This window comes from Zea mays, chromosome 9 (genome assembly GCF_902167145.1).
Source record: "Zea mays cultivar B73 chromosome 9, Zm-B73-REFERENCE-NAM-5.0, whole genome shotgun sequence".
In the NCBI taxonomy this organism is placed as follows: Eukaryota; Viridiplantae; Streptophyta; class Magnoliopsida; order Poales; family Poaceae; genus Zea; species Zea mays.
The window spans coordinates 106,738,132-106,750,239 of record NC_050104.1 but is presented as its reverse complement, the minus strand read 5'-3'; the positions used below and the strand labels follow the sequence as shown (position 1 = coordinate 106,750,239).

Genomic DNA, 12,108 nt, shown 5'->3' with positions numbered 1-12,108 from the left:
GCTTCATAAGGATCACAAACATCTTTGTCTCACCTTTTGAAGCAAACACAAATCGAGCCTGTGACTTGTGCCATTTCACCATATATGAGTTCAAATCATGGCTTCAAGTCACCTTACTGATGCATCAACATGTTGTAACTCTTCATAGCTGATTAGTTCATCGACTTAGTGCAAGTACTCTCTTCTTCACCTTAGCCATGGTACCTCGGTCTACAAGCCGTCGCTTGGCCTTCACCTTCGCTTAGTTCCTCGAAGCCCTTTCCTTGCTATCTTCACCCTATCAAGCCATTCTTGAGTCACATCCTATTGAGCATCCATTAAGAGAATCATTTCTTCAATATTGTGAACCTTGCTTGAATGACATCTAGATATAACTGCTAAGATCAATCAAGCTCTAGTTTGATTCTCATATCTTATTCACTTTGGCTTGACCAATCCTCTTAATCACTTCAACCTCTATTATGATCATATTTATGCATAGTGATTTCTCAGGACTTGTCCATATATTCAAACCAATATAGAGACCATATTATATCCATTTGCATTGTCTCACTGGTTATTTGACCTTGTGTTGAACCTTGTTCACTGATCATTATACACTATTCAAGTATGTTCATCATACTGAATTTCCTGTTCAACACTTAGCAAACTTGTTAGACCTTTAAATGTGTTGTTATCTAAATCACCAAAACTCACAAAAGGGATGAATGCACTCTCAAGATCATTTGAAGATGGTATTGCAGAGATTGCGAGAGCACCAGTTGTATGCAAAGTTGAGCAAGTGTGAGTTCTGGATCAGTGAAGTCCTGTTCTTGGGTCACATAATCAACAAAGAAGGATTGGCTGTGGATCCGAAGAAAGTGGCAGACATTTTGAACTGGAAAGCGCCAACAAATGCTAGAGGAATCAAGAGCTTCATTGGAATGGCCGGATATTATCGGCGATTCATTGAAGGGTTTTCGAAGATTGCGAAACCAATGACAGCGTTGCTAGGCAACAAAGTTGAGTTCAAGTGGACCCAGAAATGTCAAGAGGCCTTTGAAGCGCTGAAAGAGAAGTTGACTACAGCGCCTGTCCTAGTCTTGCCTGATGTGCACAAGCCCTTCTCGGTGTATTGTGATGCTTGTTACACAGGTTTGGGATGTGTGTTGATGCAAGAGGGAAGAGTTGTGGCTTACTCGTCCCGACAGTTGAAGGTTCATGAGAAGAATTACCCAATCCATGATCTAGAGTTGGCAGCAGTGGTTCACGCACTGAAGACATGGAGGCACTATTTGTATGGACAGAAATGCGATGTTTACACAGACCACAAGAGTCTGAGGTACATATTCACTCAGTCAGAGTTGAACATGAGGCAGCGAAGATGGTTAGAGTTGATCAAAGACTATGAGTTGGAGATCCATTACCATCCAGGCAAAGCAAACGTAGTGGCAGATGCTTTGAGCAGAAAGAGTCAAGTCAATCTGATGGTCGCTCGTCCGATGCCTTATGAGTTGGCCAAAGAGTTCGACAAGTTGAGTCTCGGATTTCTGAACAATTCGCGAGGAGTCACAGTTGAGTTGGAACCTACCTTGGAGCGCGAAATCAAAGAAGCGCAGAAGAATGATGAGAAAATCAGTGAGATCCGGCGACTGATTCTAGACGGCAAAGGCAAAGATTTTCGAGAAGATGCAGAAGGCGTGATATGGTTCAAAGACCGCTTGTGTGTTCCCAATGTCCAGTCCATTCGGGAGTTGATTCTCAAGGAAGCTCACGAGACAGCCTATTCAATTCACCCTGGCAGTGAGAAGATGTATCAGGATCTGAAGAAGAAATTCTGGTGGTACGGAATGAAGAGGGAAATCGCAGAGCATGTGGCTATGTGCGATAGTTGCCGAAGAATTAAGGCAGAGCACCAGAGACCAGCTGGATTGTTGCAACCGTTGCAGATCCCTCAGTGGAAATGGGATGAAATTGGTATGGATTTCATAGTCGGATTGCCTCGCACTCGAGCCGGCTACGATTCCATTTGGGTAGTAGTGGACCGCTTGACCAAGTCAGCCCACTTCATACCTGTCAAGACCAACTATAGCAGTGCAGTATTGGCAGAATTGTATATGTCTCGGATCGTTTGTCTTCATGGTGTGCCAAAGAAGATAGTGTCAGACAGAGGAACGCAGTTCACCTCTCATTTCTGGCAGCAGTTGCATGAAGCTTTGGGCACGCATCTGAATTTCAGTTCAGCTTATCATCCGCAGACAGATGGCCAGACCGAAAGGACCAACCAAATTCTTGAAGATATGTTGAGAGCCTGTGCGTTGCAAGATCAGTCCGGATGGGACAAGAGATTGCCCTATGCAGAGTTTTCCTATAACAACAGTTACCAGGCTAGTTTGAAGATGTCACCATTTCAGGCGCTCTATGGAAGGAGTTGTAGAACTCCGTTGCAATGGGATCAGCCTGGAGAAAAGCAAGTGTTTGGGCCAGACATTTTGCTTGAAGCCGAAGAGAACATCAAGATGGTCCGAGAGAATCTGAAGATAGCGCAATCGAGGCAGCGAAGCTATGCAGACACAAGAAGAAGAGAGCTGAGTTTCGAAGTCGGAGACTTTGTCTATCTGAAAGTGTCACCGATCAGAGGAGTCAGAAGATTCGGAGTGAAAGGCAAGCTAGCACCCCGCTACATTGGCCCGTATCAGATTCTTGCAAGACGTGGAGAAGTGGCCTATCAGCTCAGTTTGCCCGAAAATTTGTCTGCTGTGCATGATGTCTTTCATGTGTCTCAGTTGAAGAAGTGCTTGCGTGTACCAGAAGAGCAGTTGCCAGTGGAAGGTCTTGAAGTCCAGGAGGACTTGACCTACGTTGAGAAGCCAGTGCAAATCCTTGAGGTTGCAGACAGAGTCACCCGAAGGAAGACCATCAGAATGTGCAAAGTCAAATGGAATCACCACTCTGAGGAAGAAGCAACCTGGGAGCGTGAAGATGATCTGATGGCTAAATACCCTGAGCTCTTTGCTAGCCAACCCTGAATCTCGAGGGCGAGATTCTTTTAAGGGGGATAGGTTTGTAACGCCCTGAATTTGGGGGTAGAATTTTTTTTCTTCTTTTCTCTCACCAAATTCGGGCGTTACTCTCTTTTCTCTTTCCCCGTTTGCTCCTTCTTCCCAATTTCACACCAGTATAGCGGCAGGTGTCCGTGTCATGTATAAACCAAAACCTAAGTGTCATGGGTGTTGCATCATGCCGAAGCACATTTCTCTGTCTGATGATGAGTGTTCGTCTCGTTCCGTTCCGGATTTCGGTTCGCGATTTAATTCCGTGTAGTGGTCGCGCTCGTCATTGGTTTTCGATCCGCGAAGTGGCCCGGCCCAGCCCAACTTAGTCCAGCCGGCCCGGCCCGCCCCGGCCTGCGCGCCCCCGGCGCCCAAACCCCCCCATGCGCCCCCCTCCTCTCTCTCTCTCTCATTTGGATCTCCCGCGCAACAACCTCTCCTCTCCCTCTTCCACCTCTCTCTCCCCGTGGTGCCCTAGGGTTTGGAGACGGCGATCACCGGATTTTGGACCCCGAGGTGAGCTCCCCTCCCCTCCCCTTCTCTCTCTCTCTCTCTCTCCCTCTCCCTCCTCTTCTTTCCCCCCCGCGCGCGCCCCCTTTCTCCCCCTGCCCGCGCGCGACCCCGACCCCGACCCCACCCCGGCGGCGCTCGCCCGCGGCGGCGCTCGGCCCCGCCCGGCTGCCCTCCCCGGCGGCGCTCGCCCGCCCGCCCCCTCGCGGCGGCGCTCAGCCCGCTCGCTCGGCCCCTCCCGCGGCGGCGCTCGGCCCCCGCTCGGCCCTCCCCGCGGCGGGGCTCGGCGCCCGCCCCCGGCTCGCCCGCTCGGCCTCCCTCCCCGGCGGCGCTCGGCCTCCCCGCTCGGCCCCCGCTCGGCCCCTCGCGGCGGCGCTCGGCCCCCCGCCCGGCCTCCCCTCGCGGCGGCGCCCGCCCCTGCCCCGGCCCCTGCGCGTGGCGCTCGCCCGCCCCGCCCCTCGGCCCGGCCGGCCATGGTGGCTCGGCGCCCTCCCGCGGCGCGGCGAGCCCCGCTCGCCCCCGCGCCCCCCCGCCCCCGGCTCGGCCGCCCCCGGCCGGTTCAACCGCCCCCCTGGCCGGTTCAACCGCCCTGGCCCAGTTCGGCCGCCCGTTCCCCCGTCCCGGCCTCGCCCGACCGTATCTTCGCTCGCCCGCGCTCGCGGTGATTATTTGTTAATTAGCATGTTGCGTCGCGCGCTTCGCCGCGCGACAAATTTGTCTAAAATTCAGATTGTATCTTGTGTTGCGTCGTGCGCTTCGTCGCGCGACGATCCGTTTTGTTTCAGGTTGTTTAGGGTGTAACGCCGCGTGTGTATTCACGCGACGTTCCACTTTGGACTCAGTTCAGTCGACGTATGCCGTCGTGCACTTCGTCGCGCAACGCTTAACGTCTCCTCTTAGCTAAGGCGAAGTGTCTCGTTGCGTGCTCGGTCGCGCGACGAGTCGTTAACTTCTTAATTTGTTTTAGAGAGCTTTGTCGCGCGTCTCGCCGCGCGACCATCCCTTTTATTTATCTCCACCTGCTTATAACAACTAGACATGGAACATGACTTTACTTTACGCTAAACATAGTGTCTACATTAAATTTCCTTCCATTAAGCGAGTGGTTAATTTATAATCATGTAACGTGATCGTTTCTCGACTGTCTTTTCCTCTTTCTCTCTTAACCGTACTCGCGAGCCCGCGTGGAACGTCTGTTTACTTATCGCATTCTATTGTATGGTGTACTGTTCTTTGGTATTAAATATGTGGATGTATGTATGTTTGCGCTCGCATAGAGAACGATCCGGTCGAAGAGCCCGAGGAACTCGCAGGAGAAGCCCCTGAGCAGCAGTCGGTTGGTGGAGGCAAGTGTCCCTTGACCTATCTCTGTCCTATTCATTCTTTAATTCACCCCCCGCTTTACACATTTATGCCTAAGGATTGACTAGCTTTTGTTATCCATGTCCTTGTTTACCTATTCGGGTTGGATTATTACTGTTTAGCTTTATGCTATTGCTCAACTCTAATCAATGAACATGATGAGATTATCTATGATACGCTGTTTTCCCTTCTCTTATTATGATGTTATACTTGTGGTCTTCAAGGGGGCTCGAGCAGTTTCTCGAGTGCCTCTCCGTAAGGACCTGTTCTATGGATGACCGCCCGGGAAAACAGTGCAACCATGAGGGTGGAATGGGATGCCCTTAGCTGAATAATTAGAGGATCCGGGGTGTAGTTCACTTAGCCGTCGTGCCGTCAATGGGGCTCGGTGTATGCGGCTCGCTCTGCCAAGTTTGGGTTCGCCCTTGGGGAGGAGTGCGGTGCATTTAGGAAACCTAACGGGTGGCTACAGCCCCGGGGAATCTTTGTAAAGGCTACGTAGTGATGCCCTGCTGGGTCACCTTGGTAGTGATCAATGGAGAGTCATGATCTCCGGGCAGAATGGGAATCACGGCTTGTGGGTAAAGTGCACAACCTCTGCAGAGTGTTTGAAAACTGATATATCAGCCGTGCTCACGGTTATGAGCGGCCAAGGGAGCTCCAGTGATTAGTGGTACTTGATCAGAGATACTTTGGTACAGGTGGTTATGAGATTGATGGTTTTGGTTATGACTATGGTGCTGGTAAGTGGTATTCTTTCCGTTTGGAAAGGGTACATCGGGTTAATAACTTGGGTTAATGCTAAAACTTGGCTTTCTACTAGTAAGTAATAATCTGACCAACTAAAAGCAACTGCTTGACTTATCCCCACATACAGCTAGTCCACTACAGCCAAACAGGATGCTTGCTGAGTATGTTGATGTGTACTCACCCTTGCTCTACACACCAAACCCCCCCCATCCCCAGGTTGTCAGCATTGCAACCACTGCTCAGGCGAAGATGAAGCTGTGGAAGGAGACTTCCAGGAGTTCCAAGACTACGACGAGTTCTAGGCGTGGGTTAGCGGCAACCCCCCAGTCGGCTGCCTGTGAAGGCCGCGGTTATCTACGTTTCTTTTCCGCACTTTGATTTATTGTAAGGACTACATGGACGTCTCAGACGTATGATGTAATCGACTATTTCCCTTCTTGATACTATTTTGAGCACTGTGTGATGATGTCCATGTTATGTAACTGCTGTGTACGTGAATAACTGATCCTGGCACGTACATGGTTCGCATTCGGTTTGCCTTCTAAAACCGGGTGTGACATAAGCCAAGTCAATCGGGTAAAAAAATGGACCCGTACCCGTATCCACCGGGTATCCGTCGGGTATCGGGTATCCGGTGGATATGGTACTGTAAAATCCAGCTTCAGCGCAGGCTCGCAGTCGCAGCTCGGGCCTCGGTGACGGGCGGACGACGCAGGACTGCAGGAGCCGAGGAGAGCAGGCGCAGCCGCGCAGCTCGGGCGGTCGGGCCTCGGGGACGCCGCAGGGGGGCAGGCGCGCCGCGCGCAGCTTGGGGGCGCAGGCCGCGCTGCCGCGCAGGCGCAGCTCGACCGCTCGGGGCAGCGCCGCAGCGGGCTGGAGACTGGCGGCGGAGGCGGACTGGCGGCTGGGCGGGGCTGGGGTCTGGGCGTCTGGCCGTCTGGGAGCCTAGGAGTGGCGGCTGGGGGCGTGGGGCGCTGGGAGATCCTGGGTCCTGGGAGTGGCGGCTGGGAACTCGGGAAGGAAAGGGTCGAAGGGAAGTCAGGGTTAGCTTAGCCGGTTCACTGCTTTGGCCTTTGGGCTTCTTTTGTTTGCTTCATGGGCCAAAAACACAACATGTAAAATTATGAATTAATATTTCAGGTATCCAGTGGATATCTATGGGTAAAATATACTATCCGTACCCTACCCGACGTATTTCGGGTACCCGACCCGATAGGATCCACGGGTGAGATTTCAAACCCGTATCCATGTCCACCGGGTACGAAACCCGTGGGTATCCATACCCACGGGTCCAATTGTCATCCCTAATTGCAATTCATATTTCTTAGCCAACCCATAGCAAAATAACTTATTTTATGGAAATTAATTTTTAGTCTAGACATTTGCTCAAAAAGTGTCAAAAGAAGTTTGATATTCCGAGCTTGCTCCAGGTTATGGTCTAAGAACACCACCGTATCATCAGCATACTGAAGGATAGACAAACCCTCCGAAATCAAATGCGGAACAATTCCTTTGAACTGATTTTCCTCTTTGGCTCTTGCGAATAGTATTGTTAATATATCAACAACAATATTGAATAATATTGGCGACAGAGGGTCCCCTCGATGAAGGCCTTTGAAAGTACTAAAACAGGACCTACGCCATCATTCACTTTAACTCTAACATGGCCTCCAGAGACTATTGTATGGATCCAAGCACACCAGGAGGGAGAGAAACCCTTCATACGCATCGCTTGTCGAAGAAACTTCTCGTTGACTCTACCATAGGCCATCTCGAAATCTAACTTAAGAATAATTCCATATAATTTTTTCCTCTCTAATTCGTGGATGAATTCGTGAAGAATAATAACCCCTTCAAAAATATTTCGACCACGCATAAAAGCTGTATCAAATGGGCGGACAATTCTATCGGCCACGAGACCTATTGTATTTGAGAGAACTTTAGTTATGATTTTGAACGAGACATTAAGTAAGTAAATAGCCTGGATTTTAATTGTGTTGTCCTTCTTTAAAATTAGAGTAATTACTCCAAAATTTAAGCTATTAACGGTAAGGGAATTTTGATGGATTCATGGAACTAGCGCCATACATTTTTACTCCACTCCAAATTGCACATAGTTCATGGGGGATACAGAGCGTCAATGGCTCATTGCACAGCGAAACTAGCGGAGCGTTCGTTCAGGAGCACACCGATCAATCAGCTCTCGCCGTCGGAGACGAGGCTAAAATAGACGGTGTAGAACTCATCCTGCAGGCTCCGCAGCGGCTCCAGCAGGAAGTTCCGCGCCGTCCCGCGCGCCGCGAAGCTCAGCGGGTGGTAACGCCTCAGCGGCGGCGCGCGCGCGAAGCTCGCCGCTCGCCGGAACGCCGCGCCGCCCTTGTTGGCTCGGCAGACGACCTGCGTGGTGGCGTTCGCGTGCATCGCTGTGGGGGCCGTCGCCACGAACCACCCCGGCCTGGTGGCAAGCTCCAGGGACACGGAGCCCGGCGCGCCGTCCAGCCCCGGCACGGCGTTGAAGAGCGTGTCGCGGCCTCCACGGCAGCCGACGGCGAGGCCGTTGGTGACCGCCATGCCCGGTCTGTCGAACGGCTCGATCGTCACGTTGGGCCCTCGCAGCAGCTGGCTGCTGCCGCCCGCCTGGCCGTAGGCGCGGAACGTGGCGTGCACGCACGCGTCGGTCCCGGGGGCGGGCTGCTCCTGCATCTCCAGCTTCGCGTCAGCGATGGACACCGACAAGACGAGGGTGCGCCCGCCAATGCTCTGTTTCAGGGTGACGAGCTGTGAGTTGAGCGTCTCGGAGTGGAGCGGGGTGACCCAGCCGGCGACGGAGGCGGCGCCTGTGGCGTCCACTTCCCAGATGCCTGCGGTCAGGCCGTCGTTGGAGTGGCTGCTGTCTGTCACTGGCAGCTTGCCGTGTGTCAGGCCGGCGAGGAGGTGCGGTCCGAACAGCACCGCTTGGATGGACGCGTACTCCGGCCGGTCATCTGAAAAGAAAAAGCTCCGAATTGAGCCTATAATTCAGAGTTGAAACACTAGGGAAATGAAGGGAGATGATATTTATCTGAGAATCCATACCCTTGATTGCCTCAGTTCTAAGGGTAATGGGGAAATGGAGGGTCAAGGTGTCATTGGCCCAGAGCTTGGTAATCGTCAGGAAACCACCTGCAACAAAAAGAACATGAAGCAGACTCTCTGGAAAGGGCATGAATCACTCTCACAGGCTCGTACGGAGCAGTACCAAATTCGATAGATTCAAATCAAGATTTTCCATATACCATTAGTCGAGTTGCCAGTGGGTGTCAGGTTGAGCTTCTGGCCGTTCAGGATCGCCGTTGCGCCATCGGTTGTCGTCCACGATGGGATCCGGACACTCACCTTCGCTTGTCGGGCACCTCTCTAAACATTTGGAAAACGTGAAAGAAAAGACACATGATCCTGATCCTCGCAGGCAGCAATGGAGCCTGTAGGCCATGGCTGGCTGACAGTGTTATTGAGAAGCTTAGCTATATACCTTTGCAGAAATGGTGAGCGAAACTTTGAAGAAGGGGTCCGTTGACAGCAGAGGTTTCGCCCGCTGGTTGACAGTGAGGCCCGTGGCTTTCCAGTCGAAGGTGCTCGGTATGTACTGGATGATGTAGAGCCCAGGGGTGTCACCTTCCTCCAGGAAGTATATGGAGTCCCCTAGCTTTGAGAACGACTCTATCCCTGCCAACTCAAACCAGAAGATTCAGGCAACACCACAACAACAACAACAACAATAACAACAAAGAGGATAGCTTTCACAACCACAAGTATTTGAGAAGAGAATACCCGTGCCATAGCAGCACCAGAACGTGTCGTTGGGACCTCCCCACCCCCCTGGGTTCTTGGGCGGGAGGCCAGACGGTGACTGGCCACTGACGCTCTTGGACCGCCCAGGCCCCATGGGAAGGAAGTAGAGCATGACCCCGGGCTGCGTCCCCCTCTGGTTGCCCATGATCCCGTTGATGAGCAGCCTCTCGTAGTGGTCCGCGTACTTGGCCTCCTTCGTCCACCGGAACAGGTTCCGCGACACCTGCAGGGGCGAGCAAAGTCTCAGGATTCTGCTCGGAGACGAGGAGGAAATTAAATTAAAGGCTGCCCGTTGCCCACCTTGAGGAAGTTGTAGGTGGCGCAGGTCTCCTCGTTCGAGCTGATCTTGATCTCGTCCACCAGCCTCTTTGGGTCATGCCTGACATTCGAGAAAATTTTGGAGATTACCGTGCACACACTCATGAACTCCTACCCCCCCCCCCCCCCCCCCCCCCCCCAAAAAAAAGTGCAGCGTGAACGGAAGTGATCTGACTCACCAGTGTTCCATGGTAGATGTGCCTCCGGTTGCGAAAGTGTGAGAAGAATTCACCACATCAAACAAGTAAGTCGAGATGTCCTGCACCAAATTGTGAAGGAACAATGCATTTCATGTCAGTTCTATCGTTAACATAGTTCATGTCAGGAGTGCTTGGTAAAGTCGAAACAGCTTTCCGTTTACCTTGTAGAGACGATCGCCAACGACCTCGTATCTCTTCTGCGCACCAACGAGGACGGGGAGATGCGTGTTCACATGCAAGCCCGAGATGTCGTCTTTCTGAAAGATGCATGGAGGTCTACATCGCTCAGTTGACGGTAGACCAGACTAGAATGTTTTTTTTTTAAAAAAAAAAGATCCCAAGAACTGACATGGAGACCAAGTGGTCCGAGGAAGCATGGCTTGTCGAAAAGATGAGCCATCGTCAGGTGTTTCTGATCTCTCTGCAGGGAGTATGAAGCAACGCTGTAAGCTTGCAGAGAGACGCACAGTCCAAAAGCCAAGATATGTTGCTGAACAATGCCAGCTCTGATCGATGACAGTAAGGTTAGTTACCGTTATAGTGTACAGCTGATACATGACGTCGTTGAAGCCGCCGGTCTCCTCGTTCATCGCCTCCCAGTGCCTCTGGATAGTGTGGATCTGCACCAGGTTCTTCACGCGGTTGCTGAAGTAGTCGGCCATCCGCAGCACCACGTCAAGGCCTTTCTCGTTGCTGGCCAGCGTGTACTGGTCGAGGAGTCCCTGCATGATCTGTCAGACACAAAGGTTCAATCAATGGGTCAGATCGACGCACTGGACCATGGGTTACTCAAACGTGTCTGACTCTGATCTTCTTCACGTACCTTGTGGGTGGTGTAGTATGGCGACCACGCCTCGTCCAGCTGCTCGTACAGGTCGAACATGGTCTCGGGGTACGCCGAGAGGTACCCCGTGCCCATCTTCTTCTGGCAGGCGTGGAGAATGTCCACCACCCTCGCCATCCTCTCCCTCAGGGTGCCGTTGTGCGTGGCCGCCCACGCGTGCGCGCTCGCGCTCAGGTAGTGCCCTGCGAAAGCACACACGATCAGAGGAGTAGCAACTGTAGATCGACCAATTGGCGCACACGGCACGGCTAGTGGCGACGGAGTTTAAAGATGGGCGACGACGGACCTACGAAATGGCCGCGGAGCTGCCCGTCCGGCGCCTCCCAGCCGCCGTAGGGGTCCCCGACGGTAGGCAGGCCAGCCTGCTGGCGGAAGGTCCAGGTGAGGCGGTCGGGGTCGAGGTAGAGCAGGTACTCGAGGTTGGTCTGCTGCGCCCGCCAGTACATGGAGGAGAGGCTGCCGTCGCCGTGGAGGCGGACGTCGTGCAGGGACGCCGGCGACAGCAGCCCCTCGGGGCCCGCGGCCTTGCCGGCGCCACCGTCCGGCCCGTCGCCGCGCGTCAGGCTGCGGTACAGCGCCAGCCAGTCGAACTCGGCCCGGCCGCCGCCGCGGAGCCTGCGCGGGAGGAGGGACATCCACGTGGCCTCCTCCGTCGGGGTCAGGTGCGGCAGGCCGTCGTCGTGCCGCCCCTTCGTGTCGTTGAACAGCCGGTCCGTGCAGAGGTGCAGCGCCGCGCCGCGCTCCACGAACGCCGCCGCGCACAGGAGCAGCAGCAGCAGGAGCGCCGCCTCCGCCTCCGCCGCCATGGCTAATGCCGGCCGAGCTCGCGACATAGGGTAGGGGATGGTACAACGACACTGAGGAAGAAACGCGCGTATATATAGGCCGCCGGCGTGGTTGGCGAGCGAATCAGTTGACGTACGGGGTCGATAAGCATCAAGGGAGACGAACTCTGCGAGTGTCCCGGTGAATTGTAGGGATGCAACTGTCAGATGGATAAACCACGCACGTTTCTCGGTCTCGTCGTGCCCACTGCCCTCCCCTCCTCCGCAACAGCCGCCCGATCAGTTCGACCTCCGAGCCTAGCAGGCAAGCTCTCTTTTGTTACTTTCGTTATCTCTACAATTATCGCGCTTAAACCAGAGCCCAGGCCCATCGCTCTTGGCCCAAAATGAGGATTGGCGGGTCTCAGTCACAGTAATGTTTTCCTTTCACTCAAAATAATGCTGCGTGATCAAACACTACCCCCACCCCCCCCCTC

General features: G+C 53.4%; 1 protein-coding gene across 1 annotated transcript; it reads right to left on the bottom strand.

The window, feature by feature from the left end:
• Positions 1-7,690: 7,690 nt before the first annotated feature.
• Positions 7,691-11,682, bottom strand: LOC100384546 (uncharacterized). The gene is made up of 12 exons (NM_001177061.1): positions 11,134-11,682; positions 10,827-11,029; positions 10,537-10,734; positions 10,353-10,424; positions 10,165-10,260; positions 9,983-10,062; positions 9,786-9,864; positions 9,465-9,708; positions 9,166-9,359; positions 8,930-9,050; positions 8,730-8,816; positions 7,691-8,638 (listed from the first exon to the last, which is right to left on the bottom strand). Exons 1-12 carry the CDS (start codon positions 11,678-11,680, stop codon positions 7,851-7,853), a joined length of 2,709 nt encoding a protein of 902 aa, NP_001170532.1. The 5' UTR covers positions 11,681-11,682; the 3' UTR covers positions 7,691-7,850.
• Between the last annotated feature and the right edge of the window lie 426 nt (positions 11,683-12,108).

What these genes read in the sequence shown, in the direction of transcription:
- LOC100384546 (NM_001177061.1), bottom strand. Translation starts at nt 11,680, where the DNA reads ATGTCGCGAGCTCGGCCGGCATTAGCCATGGCGGCGGAGGCGGAGGCG. An exon ending in CCACCTACAACTTCCTCAAG is followed by an intron (nt 9,709 to 9,785) that starts GTGGGCAACGGG and finishes TCGCCCCTGCAG; the next exon opens with GTGTCGCGGAACCTGTTCCG. An exon ending in CGCTCACCATTTCTGCAAAG is followed by an intron (nt 9,051 to 9,165) that starts GTATATAGCTAA and finishes CCAAATGTTTAG; the next exon opens with AGAGGTGCCCGACAAGCGAA.